Raw genomic sequence first — 19,519 nt, 5'->3', positions numbered from 1 at the left:
TCATTTAAAATATGACACGTCTGTATGCTCAAACAGATATCACAGTATCTGCCTGGTACCATAAAGGACCTAAAATTTTGCCCACAAAAAGTTTTTCACTTGAACCTCAAAACACCTTTCTAAAATCAGTTGAACTCTCAGAATGGGGGAAAAATGAGCAAGTTAGTCATGGGCGAAATTTATGGTCATTTAGGGTAAATAAATCCTTTGTCATTCGCTGTCTTTTAAATATTACAGTGTTATCTTTATTCTTGCCCATGTTTACCGGTATCCTGTGTCCTAAAGCTAGTGTTCTCTTATACAGTATGTACATATACCTGTATCCATGAGGAGAATTTGGAGGTTACTGGCATGACCAGTTATATTGTGTCTATACACGCATTATGTGTGCATGGTGGCAAGTTCAAATCCAGTTCGCGCTACGTCTGCTGCAGCTATAACTCGGCAGGGGATGCCCAAAGTGAATGGCATTCAGTGCCCTCCACCCATAATTAAACCTTTATACTGCCACCATATAAGTAAAACATTCTTGAATATAGCTTTAAACAGCAGTCAAATAAATAAATAAATAAATAAATGAGTAAGTAAATACTGTAATTCTTCAATCTTTTGCATGTTTGCAATGTGTTTTTTCAGATATATTCTGAAGGCCTTATTCTGTGTTGACTGATAAAATTATACTTTTGTGAAGCCCTGAAATTGGCCTATCAACAGTTTTGTCTCTAAAAATCATTTTATAGTTTGCTTTGAAAGTTTGCTCTTTCATGTTCAAAAAGGTTGAGGAGTTTGGGTGTATATGCATGGAGGCAGTAGGAACTTTGTGCAAATTCTGTCTGCCTGTTTATGAGAAGCTGCTTTTACAAACAATGTTTTGTGGCACTTGTAAAATATAATTTCTCGCTGTCTAACCAGTATTTTACTGTAACGCCACCAGTGATATTACTCAAGCATAAATATGCTAAAAAAAGACAACATTTGAATAAATATTGATTTGATGAAGAAAATTCAGTGTTGCATGTAACTATATACACACTTGTTTTTTTTTTTTTAATTGTGTCATCATGATCAAACACTTGTACATTGAAATCATTACTAACTTGTACATATAAGTGATTGAATTGTTTGTACACCAGCTCTGATCACATCAATGTTTTGTTTTTCTTCCCACAGAGTACGGCCATTACCAAAGCTATCAACTCCACAGAGTCCCCTGTCAAGGAAAAACATGCCCGCAGTATCCTTTGTCTGAAACTATATGTTCACTACCATCAAAATCAGGGAGCTGCATGTGGTCTACGGGTTGGTGGTTTGATTGGCTTTCAGTCACTGAGACATACAAGGTGCAGTTTCAAACCCGATATTTGTCGGTAAATTTGTATATTCTCGCCACCTCAATGTTTGTGGGAGCTTTAGGAGTCAACTTTGCTCATATGACCATTTGGACAGTTTATTTATTTATTTATTTTTGTTGATTACGTGTGCCTTCCACAGATAAGACATGAATACGTGTGAGGTTTGCATATCAATCTGTAAGTGACACTTGAGAAAGTTTCCCAGTGACATGCCAAAGGTCGTTGGTTTATGTCTGGCACTCTGGTTGGGGTGTTAAACAACTATTAAATAAATAAATTTGTCGTTTGTCATATTGTAGCAGTATAACCAGAGAGATGGTTGTTAGATAACAGCTTTTACTAGCTGTTTTGGCTATGGCTTTCAGGTCATAAAATTTATCATTTACCTGGCAAAGGTTGGTCATTCACTCCTAGCACAAGCTTCCTCCACCCCTAAGCCATCAATTGGGCAACAACTGGTTAACCTGTATCAGTATAATGGCTCAGGCGGGGTGCCTTACTTGCCTTCGGTATGTCATCTCAGTGAAACAGCACCAGATAAAAGGGCGGTGGAAATCTGTCCTGCAACAAGGATGCACATATTACATGCACTCTAAGGATTCCCTCGTCGTCATATGACTGAAAAACTGTTAAGTACGACGTTACATCCCAAGCACTCACTCACTCACTCACCAAGCCGTCATTTATGAGTGAACTGTTCTTGAGCATTTAAAGAGTGAATAAATATTTTTCAAAAATCAGTAAAGCGAAATGGGCTGATGTAGCAATAAATTTGGACATGCCAAAATGAAGTCAATAGAGCAAATTAACACTTTAATACACTGTAATATCTCTCTGTAATCTTTACTTTACTTCTGGACCTAAGTATATAATAACCTTCTGCTTTATTTAATTATTTGATTGGTGTTTTAGGCCATACTTCAGAATATTTCACTTATACGATGGCGCCAGCATTATGGTCGAAGTAAACCGGGCTTTCCGTCTTTAGGTATGGGTATCACAGTCCAGATGATACAATGTATTTGCTGTGAATTTTTCCGTAGGGCGGACAAAATCAGTTTCGGTTCACTACCAGTCTTGGACAGCAGGTTGAATGGAAATCCCTTGCTCTCTACTGTAAATTAATGTGACATGCGCATTAACCTTACATGGAATTGCAGTAGATTTCATGATAAGTTTCACATAATACATATGTATTTTTTTTGAGTAACACTATACTTGTGTATTGACCTGGCTGTGCAGGTGAAATCTGTGCATCCAACAGCAATTCCTCAACTTTTTTGCACGTGAAAGAGCAACTTTCATAGCAATTTATGTATTTTTTTTCCATTTGATTTTGGAGACAAATCTACATTGGTGGGATTGGCAGATTTCATGGCCCTCACAAAAAGTATAATTTTATCAGCCTGCACAGATGAATGCCCTTAGAATGTGCTTGAATAAACACCTTGCAAGCATGCGGAAAGGTGGAAAAGTTACAGTGCAAGTATATGGAAAAACGTCCAGACGGCTCTATCCCTATCTTCATCATAGGCCATACCTGAGCATTATTTCCTATTTCTCGCAAATGATTTGTGTTAAAGTTTTTTTCTCATACTTTATTGTATAACTTATTAGGTAAGTGAGTGTTTCCTTAACGAGCATGTCAGGTACGATCCTGGGGACATACCAAGAGTGTGGGGCGGGGATGTTCTGGGGCGTGGTCAGTAAGATTCCCTTACAAGGTAACCCCATCACCTGCTGGAAGTTCTGTCACGTCCTTCACAAACTGCTAAGAGATGGACACCCCAATGTAAGTCACTCCATTCTCACCTGGTTATTAATAGAAAAGACGACACCAGACCAAATGTATATACACGTGTGCATTGATAATGTATCCCGCATGAAACTTAAAGTTTCAAAGTATGCAAAAAAATTGAAAGCGTCGATCGCCATGTTATCAGTTTTGATCATTCAGATGTGAGCTATCTCCACAATGCAAGAACGCAACTGCTTACGCATAGGTCACAGGATTGATGCAACATTGTGTTACTGGTTGCTTTAACATGGCCTGTCCCCTGGCCTTGTAAGAATTTCAGTTTTAAAATTGATTTATTGAGTTGCCAATCACATAAGAACAAAAATCACTGGCTACTTTTTCATTTTCTACCCCTTCACCTGATGTAACCTCCTGTTATATTGGTTGTTTTTTCTTTTAATGTGATATTTTTTACGGGGAGTTTAAATGTAAAAAAAGAAATAGAAAGGCCTTAATATGACACTTCTGATGCCAAAGCTGTTTCTGATCTAAGAAATCAATGAAAGTTAAAAAGAAAGTGTCCCTGTTTGTTGGATGAATCAGTCAGATTCAACAGAAATGTGTCATTTGGAAAAAGTTAAACATAAGGTGAAACACAGTAGCTTGACATTAGGATTTTACCTGTATGAAGTGTACTTGATTCTGGATCTGTTTGTTACATTTAGATACATTATATAGAAGACATATTGCACACTGACACTTGAATGGCATATATTTTGTTGGTGCGAGCTAGCTATGGTAGACACAGTAACAGATATGAATTGTCTGTTATATATTATTGCAACAGATATATATATATTAACCCTTCACAACCACTATTTGTCGTATTATTGAAACCTCTCATATTCAGTATACTTTAATTTGTCAACCATTTTAATTAAGAAAGTATGAATTATGCACTTTTTTAATTTGATTTTGGAAACAACACTACACATGATGGGTTCGTCATTTTCAGTCTTTCAGTGAAATAAAAAACATTGAAAAATGCGACAAGTAATCCTTAAAATTACATATTGGGACCACAAATTTATTTATTTATATGAGTGGTGCTTTACGCCGTACTCAAGAATATTTCACTTATACAACAGCGGCCAGCATTATGGTGGAAGGAAACCTGGCAGAGCTTGAAGGAAATCCACAACCATCAGCAGGTTGTTGGCAGACCTTCCCATGTACAGCTTGAGAGAAAGCCAGCATGAACTGAAGTTGAACTCATTGATGAGAGGCTTGTGGGTCAATCAGGCTTCACAAATAGTATAACTTTATAAGCTTACACAGAATAAGGCCATCAACAACTTCCAAAACATGTGAAAAGCTTAAAGAATGATATTGTTGTGAACCAGATGTACAGTTGTGAGTGTAATAAGATGTGAGCTATTTACATCAGAATACAATTGGCTGTGTTGGAACAAACGTGATATCACCATACTAATAAACTTATCACATTAAATTGTGATTTTTCACCTGTGAATTGACAAAATTCTATGTCTTACCCCCCCATACACTAGTTTGTTTATGATCATAAGCACTGTACGTATACACAAGTGTACATATTTGTAATCACATTGATGGTGGATTTGTAATATCCTGTTGTTGAGATGTTTACGTTTGCAGGTAGAATATGTAGAGGTATCACAGTGCAGGTCTACATGCACCAGGACACATCAAGGCTGTCTTAAACACGGACATGACAGATGTACTTTTACCCTAATTCCTCAACCTTTCAATCACCTCTAGAACCAATATTTTGAAAGATTCTGAGAGAACTATATGGTGTTAAGGGAAATAATTTACACAGTTTTAGGAAGCTAGCATCTTTAGTGACACAAACGAGTGATTTTATCCTCATTTTCGTAATAATTGTTTTCATAAATTCCTCTATAAACTGCTTTAGAGGGTGAAGGTTAATTTACAATATATCTGTGGCTAGGAATAACTGGCTTATTACTGTCACAGGTGAACTGTATTTACATTTTGGCTTAGGATTGGTTTTGAAGAAAGCCTGGTAGTGTTGTTTTCTGTAATTAAACAAAACCCGCATATTGCATGCAGCTTGTTAGTGCCGTCCTGTTTCCCTCCCTCCACAGAATTCATACATTTGAGACCAATCAGCGGCAAGTTTATTCCATTGCAATTGATCTAGATATTTCAAAGCTGTATATGTAGAAGGTCGTATCATTGTTGATTGGGGTAGGAACGTAAAATTGCATCGTACCTGTATTATGACGTCACACTGCTGAGCTCAGATTGGAACGTCATGAAACTGATGTTCCTTTTCCCACGTCATGGCCTCTGGATGTAAACTATCAAAAATGTAAAAACAGAAGCGATATCTATAAACTGTGCGAAGTAAAACTTAAGCACTGAAGGAAATTCCGATAGTTCACCTTTATATAAATCGGGAAAAAAATCTAACAAGTAAACAAACTTAAATTCTTTTATTTGTAGACATAAACACCATGAAATGATATTACTTGGGGAGGTAAACGTACCTACTGGTGTGTTGCGTGACACACTCGATGTTGTTTGAAAGGTCGTCTCTGTTTAATACGTATATTTGCACCTGGCCTACAACTAACAGCGGGGTAGAATTACCCTTCCTGCGCTCTAAATCTGACGTCAGTGCAAGCTGTGGTGTAAGAGAGAGAGAAAAGTAAGGAGTGAAAGAGATAATACATGCCAGCATAGGTTTAGCCAGGAAGATATCTTAGTGTCTTTGAGACGCCCTATTCTGATCAAATTAATTTAGGAGAGATAGGGAAAATAGGAAAAAATTGGAAATGAGACGGCCTGATTTCAAATTCTGGCTAAATCATTTAATTAAAAAAATCATCACAATAAACAAGCCGAAGTGATGCATTTCACCAAAAGTCACGACCTTGTGATCTTCAGTGTACTGGTACTTCATACTGTTAAAGTTATTCATGTATAGGGAAAGTAAAGGTGTTATATATCCGTTTTAAATATCCGTTATAAATATCCGTTTGAAAATCCGGTTAATGACTGCCAGTTTTGCAGTGAAGATTAAGCGTGTGTGCAGCCTATTATAGGCCTCTGTTTACTTATGAGTACAAGTAGAGTTGTAGCTTGTTGTTTATATGTGTGTCCTGAAGCGGTGGTAAGATCATCAGACTGGAACTACCTTAAATGTCCTAAAATGGTGTCCATGACTAACCTGTTCATTTTTCCTGGTTCTGAGAGTTCTTTTGATTTTAGAGTGCTGCTGTAAGGTTTGTTTTATAGGTAGGATGACGTGCTACAGGACAAATGTGTGTCAGCCCCAAATATAACATTTTGTGACACTCACTTACCTGTAAGAATGGACGAGCTTTTGTGAGCAAAATTTTACGTAATTTAGGGTACTTTCATATTGATGTTCACTTGAGATTGGGCTGCACTTCACGGCATTTGCCTCGAGTACTATCCATATATGACCGTGAGATAACAAACATTTCAGGGAAAAGCACTTTTAATTAATCATGCTCTCACTGTCACAAATATTTTACCATGAATTAAGAAATGCTTTATCTGTTCAAATTCATCACTTACATGTACAGTAAATGACAAAGCATTTTGATTAAGTTGCAAATTTTGCCTAATGCTAAGAGGTCTAGTGATCATATAAGTTTTGATATTGCTAGGGGTGTTATGTCATATCTGGAAAAAGGTCCAGTAAATTTTGATGACGTTTATTTACCACGAAAGGGGGAGGGGGCCTCTGTGGCTCATTTGGTTAGTGCAACCCAGGAGCCTCTCACCAATGCAGTCGCTGTGAGTTTAAGTCCAGCTCATGCTGGCTTCCTCTCTTTTCGTATGTGGAAAGGTCTCCCTGCAACCTGTGGATGGTTGTGGGTTTCCTCTGCACTGTTTCCTCCCCCCATAATGTTGGCGGCTGTCATATACATGTAGGTGAAATATTCTTGAGTATGGCCTAAAACACCAATTAAATAAATACATGAATATTTATTTTTTGGAAGCAAAATTTTAGGTTGTTCACCATTATTTGTACATATTACACAATATGATGTGTTGAAAATTTCCATTTCATTACAAATAACAATAATACATTCCCAGGGGCTGCAAATTGCGTCATTGGAATTATATCATTAGTTCCAGCTAGGTCGTGGTGACATATGAAATCTCAAGGCTCTTTTAGACTCCATCAACAAGCTAAACATTATTTCTATATATTTTGTACCATAGCCATGTTTTTTTTGTTGTACAAAGATTTGTCAGATATATGTACATATTTAACTTCCATATACATGTATTTAGTGAAAAGTTGAAATTTTTTAGGAGACCCAGTTGTACATTGTTCTATAGTTTTACACACAGATTTGTATATTTTCTGGTTCTCACTTTCTTGTAAGATCTTTCTGCCCCTCCCAGTATAGGGTACATGACCCAGTTTTCCTTGGGTTGAGTAAGAGAGGAAATGACCCATATGTGTAACCTGATTTTATCTTCAGATGCTGTGACCATATGCACTTGTACCAGCTGTTGGACTCTCCTTATTTCAGCCTGTGTTTGCAGAAGTGTAGTTGAACTCCGATCTGGCTCTTGATCAGTACCCTAATTTCACAACCTTTCTCGCATATGAAAGAGCAACTTTCAGTGCAATTTATGCACCTTTGTAATTTGATTTTGGATACAAAACGACATTGGTTGGAGTGGCCAGTTTCAGGGCCTCACAGAAAGTAGAAGTTAATTAGTCAACACAGAATAATGCTTTCAGAATGTGTTTGAATAAACATCTTGCAAACATGTGGAAAGATTGAAGAATTACAGTAGTTTGGTTTTACAGCTTATGAAATCTATATGTAGCTTTTTTCCAAGGTTTTTTCCGTCAGTACCCAACTAAGCGCCGTTATTTACTCCAGGTGCTCATGCGAGCTCTGTCATCAAGACACAATCCTTGTATCTACCATTAAAACACATGGCCATGAAATCAATAAATAAACAGAAATGTATGCACAACACACACACACACACACACACACACACACACACACATATATATATATATATATATATAATATTAAATATACTATAATAGTACATTTTGTGGGATGAGATATCAGGAATTGCCAGGTAGTAGTGTGTAGTGTTTTATTATACCTAAATTTTTTTTTACCTGCTCAGTTGGTGGTTTAAATTGCAGACTTAGTATGTTGACAGTTAACAAGCAAGCGGATGTCTGAGGGAGATACATTATAAGACTGCTGTAGAAAAAACGCTGGCCATTTTTGGATATTAGCTATTGCCTTGTGACTATGGGCGTGTAATGTAGAATTTCATGGGACAGCTAGTGTATTTGCTAATGGACCAAGAATCACTCTATGATGTATAATAATAGTTGTTGCCAGCCTCTTTTGATATCTGTATAACAACATATGGATATCATATACACCATGATTTAATGAGGCAGCATATATATATATACTACAGTGTACATGTCTTAAGCCTGTGTGGATCAAGCCGTTGTCATTGTACTGAATGAGGTACATGTAAAATGATGGCATTGATGAAACCATGTGAACAGACCATCTAAAAAATGATATTCATCTTTTTTTTTGTGTGTGTGTGTGCTAAAATGTAACTAAATGATAGTGTATGCAGCCTTCATACCTGGTTCAAATAGTTAATGAGACTGTGTTTATTATCTCAAGCTGTGTCGGGGCTAGAGATATCACCTTATAAACTGGAGAGACCACTTTCATTATCTACGCAGTACACAGATTTTCTTCTATATATGGATTATGCCTGGTTAATGAACTCTAGTTTGCTTGACCCAGGTTAATTAACCATTTTGAGGTTTAATAGTGTGATGATGTCAAAGTGAGGGTTATCGTTAGGGTTTGTTGTGGGGCGAAGGGGATGGGGAGAGGGTGTGTATAATGCTGTCCTAATAGTGAATGAGCTGGTTTTATTTGCAATGCACTCTTAATTAATTATATAAAGCATATCACCAGAAAGAGAACCAGAAAGAAATACTGGGTTTTTTTGTTCTTTGCTGAATTATGTGGAATCAAATGTGTTAATACTGGTACTGTAATGGTTTTTGTGGACAGTACTGGAAGTGTTAATTAGTAAGTCTGCAATATCTTCTACATTTTTTTGAATAAAATTCTTGTGAACCATTTTTAGTGAATGGACTCTCATGCAGGTATACAATATAGTTATTCTGACATGGCTCATGCCGGCTTCCTCAGCAGTATGTGGGAAGGTCTGCCAGCAACCTGCAAATGGTCGTGGGTTTCCCCCGGGGGTCTGACCGGTTTCCTCCCACCATAATACTAGCCGCCGTCGTATAAGTGAAATATTCTTGAGTACAGGGTAAAACACGAATCAAATAAATAAATAAATATTCTGACCTGAGGACTCATCAGCTACTCTCTCTGATTTTTGAAGGGTATTTACCTTTAAGAGAATTGTGATCTATGATGATGCAGAGTCAAGTTCAAAGATTGATTTTTTTTTTTTTTTGATTGGTGTTTTACGCCGTACTCAAGAATATTTCACTTATATGACAGCAGCCAGCATTATGGTGGGTGGAAACCGGGCAGAGCCTGGGAGAAACCCACGACCATCCGCAGGTTGCTGACAGACCTTCTCACGTACGGCCGGAGAGAAAGCCAGCATGAGCTGGACTTGAACTCACAGCGACCGCATTGGTGAGAGACTCCTGGGTCATTACACTGCGCTAGCGCTTTAACCAACTGAGCCACGGAGGCCCCTCAAAGATTGAATTAGGAATCTTGGTTGATAGCTTTTTCATGATTATGTCTGCTCTAAGTTTGAATAGTCTTTTATAACCTTTAGGAGAATTGTGATTGTGCAGTAAAAAGTTGATTTTAAAGAAGTGGGAATATTCGTTGATGGCTTTTCCTTAAGATTACATCTGATCTATTCTGATGGTGAATGTTGAAGTACCGTTAAGGGACTGGTGGTCATGCAGTAGGGAGTCGAGTTCGTAAAGAAGTAGGAATCTTGGTCAGTTACAGTTTTTTTTCATGATAACGTCTACTCTTATTTTGAAGAGTTTTTAACTTCTGTGTAAGAGAATTGTAATTGTGCAGTGTAGAGTCAAGTTTAGAGAAGTAGGAATCTTGGCCAGTTATAGTTTTTTTTCATGATAACGTCTACTCTTATTTTGAAGAGTCTTTACCTTCTGCTTAAGAGAATTGTAATTATGTCAAGTTTAGAGAAGTAGGAATCTTGCAAAGGTTGATACTTGTATCTTGTAAGTAGACATTGCACATGTTGTTTGGATTTGTGCATCGGATTCGCCTTGAGTAGGGGTTGTGTTTATGGTTTTGGGCAGTCAGCCCTATTTGAGGGAATGTGCATTTTAGTCTTTGTATAGACCAGATTAGCAGTGATCTAAGTTAGTGATACAGCTTTCCTGGGCCTGGGAGAAATGCTACCTGGAGAATATCCGGGAGAAGGTTTTACATGTGTGGTTGAAGTGAAGGTTGAATTTCATGATATTTCGTGTGTATGAAAGATCCTCAGCTTATATATAGACTTTACAGATGAATTCCTGAAATGCTATATATATATATATACATTTTAGGATTGTTATACTTGCAGCTATTGGATATTTTAGATTTGTGGGAGACATAACTGTATTCCACCTGTTTAATTTTGAGACTAAGACTCGCTCTCACAGTATCATATCACTTGTCATTAGGTTACTTACATTGAATTTATTCATGTTAATTGAGTTATGAAAGTGAATCCTTTGGTTTGTGTGTATGGGTGGGTTGTTGGGGGGGGGGGGTGTATAAAATAAAAATGTCATTACTGAAAACTGAATTATCTGCCACTGAATTTTGTATATTGGATGCAATGAGAAAGATAAATTTCATTTTGATAAATAGATACATGTATAACCTACATTTACAGTATTTGATTAATAGAAATTATGCCTTGGTACATAAATTCTATTTAACTCTCGATAAAAGTAGATGATGCAATCTGTTAACTGACACTCCAGGGTATACACATGTACCCCTGTCTTACAGTGTGCAGGTACAAACCTGCACGTTTCTGCACACATTTCCTGGTCGGCGACTTGTCTGCATGACTTCTGAGTGTCCGTGTAAACTTCAACCACATGTAACATATACGCCAATCCTTGTAACTGAACAGAGGTACTAACAGCTTACTCACTCAGTCGTATGACTCATTTATTAATTACCCCCTTTGTCGGGGAGGGCAGGGGAGGGGGGGAGGGGCAGGGGATAAGTCCTGTCTAAACCACATTGACATTTGATCTTCCAGACTGTCCGCATTCCTTAACCTGCCCAACTGTACTAACCTGGATGTATACCGTATCTTCATTACCACAGCTGCAGGTTAAAGTAATCCACAATGTGGCCATGCCGAAGTTACGAGTTTGACTATTGCTATTTCAGGCTTTATTATCCTTGCCTAATACATATACACACATTTACAGGAAACTTATCGAGCTTAGCACACTGTATTACACTCTTACCAGTGTGGTGGCGGTGAGTTCAAATCCAGTTCATGCTGGCTTCCTGTCCTGGCTCTGCCCGGTATCGTCCCAACATAATGTTAGCCTCCATCGTGTAAGTGAAATATTCTTGAGTATGGTGTACAACACCTATCAGATAAATAACAATTCATGCCAATTTGTTAATGTGACAAATTCCACATGATCTACATTATACAGACAGTATTTTCATGTATAGGAACGTTGTTCTTTCAAAGGTCTGTGGTTTCCCTTGGGCATTCCGGTTTCCTCCACCCATAATGCTGAGTTCCTGATTTTGGCGTTGCATGAACAACGATCAGATAAATTAACGAACAGAAAATTCAGTGCATACATGAACCTGTACATACAAGTACCTGCTGTCAAAATAGATTTATTAAAGCTGAATGACACACCATACTACCAGCTTGCAAGGCTATATAATCATGCTACTCCCAATCACAAGGCAACCTGTCGATGGTCGTGGGTTTCCCTAGGGCTCTGCCCAGTTTCCTCCCACCCTAATGCTGATTGCCATTGAATAAGCAAAATATTCTTGAGCACGGCATAAAGACACCACTCAAATAAATAAATAGATTTTTTGATTTCAGCTGATGTAATTAGTGATGTATTATTGACTGTTTTCATGTTAAAAAAATGGAATTGTAATATACTGCTTGTACTTGCTCGTGTGTTGTTATCGATGGAGGGCCTCTGGGGAGAGCAAATTGTACAGATTGACAGAGATGCTCTCTTTATTGTAAGTGGATTGGGTCTCATTCATTCATTCATATATACATACATGTACACATGTATGTTCAACACCAGGTGTATACATGTAGACATGCACATGCAACACCATACCTGTATTTATAAAAAAAAAAACATTTACATCCTGACGTGAAAGGAATTTACTGCTGAGTAATGTGAGTGTGGCTGCTCAGGTAAAGTGTTGACTAACATTTGCTCCATATTATTTCCTGCTCACCTGTAATCAACTCCCTGTCTACCTGAACACGCTCACCTGACCTAGTTGTAGGTGTTATTATGGTCCCGGATATTTGAAGTACCAGACTGACTAGTCAGGCATGACGTGTATATTTATATCTTTATCTATCTATCGGACTGATGCATGCATAAAATGCCAAAAAATGTACACAATATATGGTTTTATGTACCATAAATACTTCAGTTTACTTTTGGCGATATATAATATTAAATGGTGCTTATAAGTTACTGTACATGTGTATATGAAAATTTTTGATTGTTACCTTGTTAGAATTTCTCCCACGAGGCTGAAAACGTCTTGATTTAACTTTGAGCTAAAGGTTACCCCAGTTGTGGGTGAGAATGCTAATTGATGCTTCATCTGTGTCATGTCTTTTAACGAGATTCTAAAATTCTGAATGTTGACTCAAGAAGGCAAAATTATTTTCCAAAAAGTTAACTCCTGCAGTGTTATGAGTCATGGAGATTTTTATTTCCAGCTTTGCCTTGTACATCCGCACGTCTCCAGTGAATAGGAATCAACATTCTGAATCAGAATGTGACTGCTCAGAAGAGAGTTCACACCTGTGGCTGTTATAATCTTATAAGTGAAATTTCAACCCTCTGAGTTCCTGAATGTTTTGATCTGTGAACACTACAGGTGTGACACACCTGAGGTAATGAGATATCTGTGTGATTCATCACAAAACCACATTGTCATGTGTACTCAAACTTAGATCAGGTTAGCGTAATCTTTTGACATCAGTGCTGCTCATGTGCAGATTTTACATATAATACAGGACATTTTAAAACTAAAAAAGAAGTATGACATTTTTGTACAGGTATTCTTTCTTGTGAAATCTGATTTATTCATCCACTATTGTAGAGGGCCTCTTTCTTGTGAAGTCTGATTTATTTATCCACATGTATACAGGCCTCTTTCTTGTGAAGTCTGATTTATTTATCCACGTTTATACAGGGCCTCTTCCTTATGAAGTCTGATTTATTTATCCACGTTTATACAGGGCCTCTTCCTTATGAGGTCTGATTTATTTATCCACGTTTATACAGGGCCTCTGTCTTGTGAAATCTGATTTATTTATCCACATGTATACAGGGCCTCTTTCTTGTGAAGTCTGATTTATTTATCCACTTTTATACAGGGCTTCTTCCTTATGAAGTCTGATTTATTTATCCACGTTTATACAGGGCCTCTGTCTTGTGAAATCTGATTTATTTATCCACATTTATACAGGGCCTCTTTCTTGTGAAGTCTGATTTATTTATCCACATTTATACAGGGCCTCTTTCTTGTGAAGTCTGATTTATTTATCCACATTTATACAGGGCCTCTTTCTTGTGAAGTCTGATTTATTTATCCACGTTTATACAGGGCCTCTTCCTTATGAAGTCTGATTTATTTATCCACATTTATACAGGGCCTCTTCCTTATGAAGTCTGATTTATTTATCCACATTTATACAAGGCCTCTTTCTTGTGAAGTCTGATTTATTTATCCACTTTTATACAGGGCTTCTTCCTTATGAAGTCTGATTTATTTATCCACGTTTATACAGGGCCTCTTTCTTGTGAAGTCTGATTTATTTATCCACGTTTATACAGGGCCTCTTTCTTGTGAAGTCTGATTTATTTATCCATGTTTATACAGGGCCTCTTTCTTGTGAAGTCTGATTTATTTATCCACGTTTATACAGGGCCTCTTTCTTGTGAAGTCTGATTTATTTATCCACGTTTATACAAGGCCTCTTCCTTATGAAGTCTGATTTATTTATCCACGTTTATACAGGACCTCTTTCTTGTGAAGTCTGATTTATTTATCCACGTTTATACAGGACCTCTTTCTTATGAAGTCTGATTTATTTATCCACGTTTATACAAGGCCTCTTTCTTGTGAAGTCTGATTAATTACTTAAGAGAAAACATCAAAAGTATCATCATAAGGCCTTCACATGTACATGTATGCTCTTTAAACTTTAGATCTCCGGTCGTATGTGGGAAGATCTGTCGGCTACCTGCAGATGGTCGTGGGTGCCCCCTGGGCTCTGCTCGATTTCCTCCCACCACAATGCTGGCCGCTGTCGTATAAGTGTAATATTCGTATGAATGGCCTAAAACACCAATCAAATAAATAAATAAATTTAAACTTTAGGTAAATTACAGTATACATGTACTTGAAATAATAAATTCTGTCCATTCTGTTCAGCATGATATATTAGGAGTGGATTTTACAGTGTGTATAAATGGATACCTTAAAATGAGTAAAGTGTACAGAAATATAGAACATTTACATATATTATACTTGGACAAGATGCTTGACACAGGCAAGGCACATTTTTCAAGGATGAGCAGTTTTGAAGAGGAATTGTTAACAGCATGAAGTGTTCTCCCTGTTAGGGTCAGACGTGCATGACCTAAATTGCACCCACAAAAGTGGGGGGGGGGGCAAGGAAATGTCATTACCGTTGTAAGTGTAACTTTTGTCACTAAAGCTTAAATTTTTCTTTCTGTATATCAACGTATCTTCCAAACAAACATCAAAACACTTTCCTAGGATCAGCAGAATTATCAGAACCTGGCAAAATATATATGTCATTTAATAAAGGACAGAATTTTAGGTCATTGACCGTACAAATAAGTAGTGCATGAAAGGGATACACGCGTACATGAAGATGAATAGGTGGGGAGGGGGCAAGCCTTGAGACTACTGACCTGAACAGGATAGAGAATGACAAACTTGTAACAACATTTACCATAAATCTTCAACAAATTCAAACAGTAAAGTATAGCTATACTATAGTATAGATGCTGTTTGAAAATATGATTGTGAATGCTGAAAGGTATTGTTTGGTGTTTTATACCGTGCTCAAGAATATTTCACTTATACAAAGTGAAGCATTATGGTGGGTGGAAACCAGGCAGTGCCCGGGGGAAACCCACGACCATCCGCAGGTTGCTGTCAGACCTTCCCACGTACGGCTGGAGAGGAAGCCAGCATGAGATGGACTTGAACTCACAGCGACCGCCTTGGTAGAAGACTCCTGGGTCACTATGCTGCGCTAGCGCGCTAACCAACTGAGCCATGTAGGCCCCATATACTCTAAGTAAAAGGTAGGCCTGTATGTACTCAGTATAAAAGCACATCCTCTATACAGGTCTACATTTAATAAGCCTTCTAATAACATTTCAATGCAGAAATTGCGTACGAAGTTTTGATACCATTAAAAATGGAAACTAATGGTGTGGGTACATGTAGATGCATGATAAACTTGTTCATATCTAGGTCATTCACCTGTATTTTTAAAAATAGCAGAATATCTTCGCTCATCAGCACTTCTCACATGTTATAAATGAACATGTCAGTAACAGTGTATGTATTAGGTGTGTATTTATGGTGTGATTTATTCATGGTTGACCATTTAGGTTGTAGTGATCCTTAAAATACATGTAGTTTTCTTCACAATTAACACGCCAATCCTCCACTAGCAGCCACCCTCCTCCCCCTTCACGTTTTTTTTTTTTTTTTTTTTTGTCCCTGGAAGGAGGAAGGGTTTAATTTGAATAAATGTGCCTACACTGTTGAATAAAACCTGATAGCATGTTTTACATGTAATATTCTTTAATATAGAACATGTAGTGCTTACAATTAAAGTTAAATATCAGAATTTCTTCTTGATTAGAATGGTTATGTAAATTAATGTTACAAGGATAATATCTACCTAGGTCAAATTATGTGGTTATCGACTTATCAAGAGACTGATACATCCACATAGAATTATGAACCTGAGAAAAATAGTATTGACCACTGATACATGCATAAAGCGTTTTTAAAGGGTTCGTAAGTCATGTTTCAGTAGAATTGAAAGTCCACAATTGTTTTATTATACACATGCACTTAACATAAATCAGAACAAAACTTCATATTGAAAGGGAATTTTATTTGTTTATTAGCACAGAAAACCCTGTCATCGGCATAGTGAAAGCCGCTGCGCGCTCATATATACACGTATCAGGCTTTTTGCGCTGCCAAACAAGAACACATATTTCAACAAATCGGTTACGAGCGTTTAATCTTGCTATGACTTTATGATGTTGATTCCACCAAGAATAGAATGAAAAGAAGTGATGTTGAATTAATACGGTAACTGATGGCATCCGTTATTTGTGGAATCCCCAGGGGGCTGTATAACACAAGTGGCGGACCCGTTGGCCACCTTAATACTTGGTGTACATCTATACGAGCCTTTGTCCGCACGGCGCTAAGTCTCTTTCAACCAGTAGAATCACCGTATTATATTGTACAGAGTGTATGACAGTGATGTTCGCTGGTTGACCCACATCTCACACTACTGGAGTATTTTCCCGACAAATCCCATAAATATATAATAATAATAATAATAATGAAGTAATTCCGCTCATCCTGCTTGAATGCAGAAAAATGGTTTTCTTAAGAAAAGTGAAGAGTGTGTTCATGTGTAGGGGTTATCTTTCAATTCTTATTTGAACATTATTTGTGGTTTCTAAATATTTTCTGAATGTGTCATAAAAGGTGTACTATTGCATTGAATTTTTAAGCAGCTACCTTTGCATTTACAGTGCAGGCATGAACCTCACAGCTTCTTCTGAATATCTCTGTCCATTTTGTACATTTGCTTTATGACATTCATGCATTTACAGTAATCCGAATGTATTCTGACCTATTTCTTTATGTGTTGAAAAATCCAAAGAACCCCAAATGGCTCATTTAGCCAAAGAGTCACTGCGGCTGTTTGGCCTTGTGGTCGATGTTTCAAATCTAGCCAGTGCTAATTTGTTCACTTTATACAAGGTGTCCCAGAAGTCGCGCACCATCCAGAGTGGTGTGTTGCCCCATCTCTTCCAAGCATAAAAGCTCAATTCAACTCTTTCTTGTACTGTTAGTTTATTAGCCATAATTAACTCTGAAAGAGGGGAAAAAAATTTAAAATCAGTATTAAATCTGAAACACAGAAAAAAAAAATGAAAATCAGGATGGTGTGCGACTTCTGGGACACCCTGTATATCAGAATATTTATTCAGGTTGAAGATTAATGGGATTCCGAGAGTTCCAAAATAAAAATGCTGTTATGTCGTGCAATTTAAAATATTTTGATTATGTTGTTGAGCACCAAGAAATAAATTGAGAAACACCATATATGAACACACCATTTAAAATGACGTTTGTCTTTTTCCTTACTGCCTCATGTTTCTTTGACTGAATTGTACTTAAATCATTGCTGTATTTGTTTTGTAGGTTGTGCTGGACTCCCTGAAGTTTTGTAGCCATTTGAACGATTTAGGGAAATTATGGGTGAGTTGATTGATCTGTAGACATTGGACTCACTTGAATGACAGACTAGCTGTCATATAAAAGAGCAACTTTCGGGGCAATTTATGCTTATGTTTAATCTGATTTTTGGAGACGAAGCTATGCCGGCTGGATTGGCCAGTTTCAGAGCTTCACAAAAAGTAGAATAATGCCTTCAGGATACATTTGAAACACTTTGCAAACATGCGAAAAGGTTGAAGGATTACAGTATTATTGCACTTGTTTTCTGGGACTTTGACTTTGTGTGGCAGTGGTATGTGGCACTGCGTAAATAATACGCCATCATCATTATGGGGATATGGGTCAGTATATATTTTGTGCTGAATTTCCAACACTGAAATATAAATTGTCTAGAGACCTGTGAAAATACCATGAGACCTGTAAGACACAATCTCACTCAAATTACCATGGTAACAATACAATTTAAGTGCCATGAGAAAATATTGATAACAAAAGACTATTTAGGAATTATGAGCATTAATGTCTTGGAAGCAGGCATTGTTTGTACATATGTTTTTCTTTTATTTTTTTCCTTTGCCACATGTATTTTAGTGTAAATCTCTCTTCTCCAACTGCAAGGTCCCTGTATTTTTCTTTGCCATTCTGATTATTGTGACATAACACTGCCATGTTTGTGTTTCCATGCTTGTGTTACAGGGACACCTGTCTGATTGTGATATAACAGTGCCGTGTTTGTGTTACAGGGACGCCTGTCTGATTGTGATATAACAGTGCCGTGCTTGTGAAACAGGGACACCTGTCTGATTGTGATATAACAGTGATTGTGATATAACAGTGCCATGTTTGTGTTGCAGGGACACCTGAAGGATGGTTATGGAAAGTTGATTTCTGCCTACACCAAGCTGTTGGTGCAGAAGCTGAACTTTCATAAAAAGGTAGGACTGCAACTTTTGAAACTGTTGAGACAAAGTCAGTAGAGGATTGTGCAAAGAAATTGATCTGTGACAGACTGGATTTAACCCCATTAATCTCCCTTCATGCATTTCCATTGATTGGTTGTAAAGGCTACAACTCACTTTATAATCGAATGAAAGATAAGTTACTTGGCATACACAAAGGAATGGCAAGGTGATTCTAACTGTGCCATCATGACTATAGGCCTAATCGGACATAAAGGTGGCACATTTATGCCATATAAGCAGACGGTTTACCAGCCACTAAATTGTCTTCTTTAAAGCAGTTCTACAGCAGATTCATTTAATAACAATAAGAACATTTGAAGAAATTCATGTAAAATATTCCAGACTATTCTGAATTTCACACCATTCTAAATTGAGCAAAACACCTCCTGACATTAGTTTTAATTTTATGATTGGTGCACATATTTAAGGGTACATTGTAATTTTTGATTTAAAAAAAATAATAATATGTTGATCTTACCTGTACTGTACATTTATATTCTAATGTAAGGGCTTTGATCACTAGCTTAATGATTGCAATCATCTGTAAAACCTTGCTGTCCCTTTACATGTACATGCATGTGTTTTTGGAAAGTGATA

The 19,519-nt window shown here is 37.2% G+C and overlaps 1 protein-coding gene across 2 annotated transcripts in view; it reads left to right on the top strand.

Annotated features, from left to right (window-relative positions):
- Positions 1–19,519, top strand: part of LOC135476747 (huntingtin-interacting protein 1-like) — a 61,410-nt gene that overhangs the window by 7,263 nt on the left and 34,628 nt on the right. For both annotated transcript variants that reach the window (XM_064756872.1, XM_064756871.1), the window contains exons 2-5: positions 1,171–1,234; positions 3,002–3,144; positions 17,925–17,981; positions 18,815–18,895. In XM_064756872.1, coding sequence (XP_064612942.1) covers positions 1,171–1,234; positions 3,002–3,144; positions 17,925–17,981; positions 18,815–18,895 — 345 coding nt within the window. The remainder of the gene's footprint in view (positions 1–1,170; positions 1,235–3,001; positions 3,145–17,924; positions 17,982–18,814; positions 18,896–19,519) is intronic.

This window comes from Liolophura sinensis, chromosome 10, assembly GCF_032854445.1.
Source record: "Liolophura sinensis isolate JHLJ2023 chromosome 10, CUHK_Ljap_v2, whole genome shotgun sequence".
NCBI lineage: Eukaryota > Metazoa > Mollusca > Polyplacophora > Chitonida > Chitonidae > Liolophura > Liolophura sinensis.
Note: the sequence above shows the minus strand (reverse complement) of the source record. Positions and strands in the feature narration are given on the sequence as shown.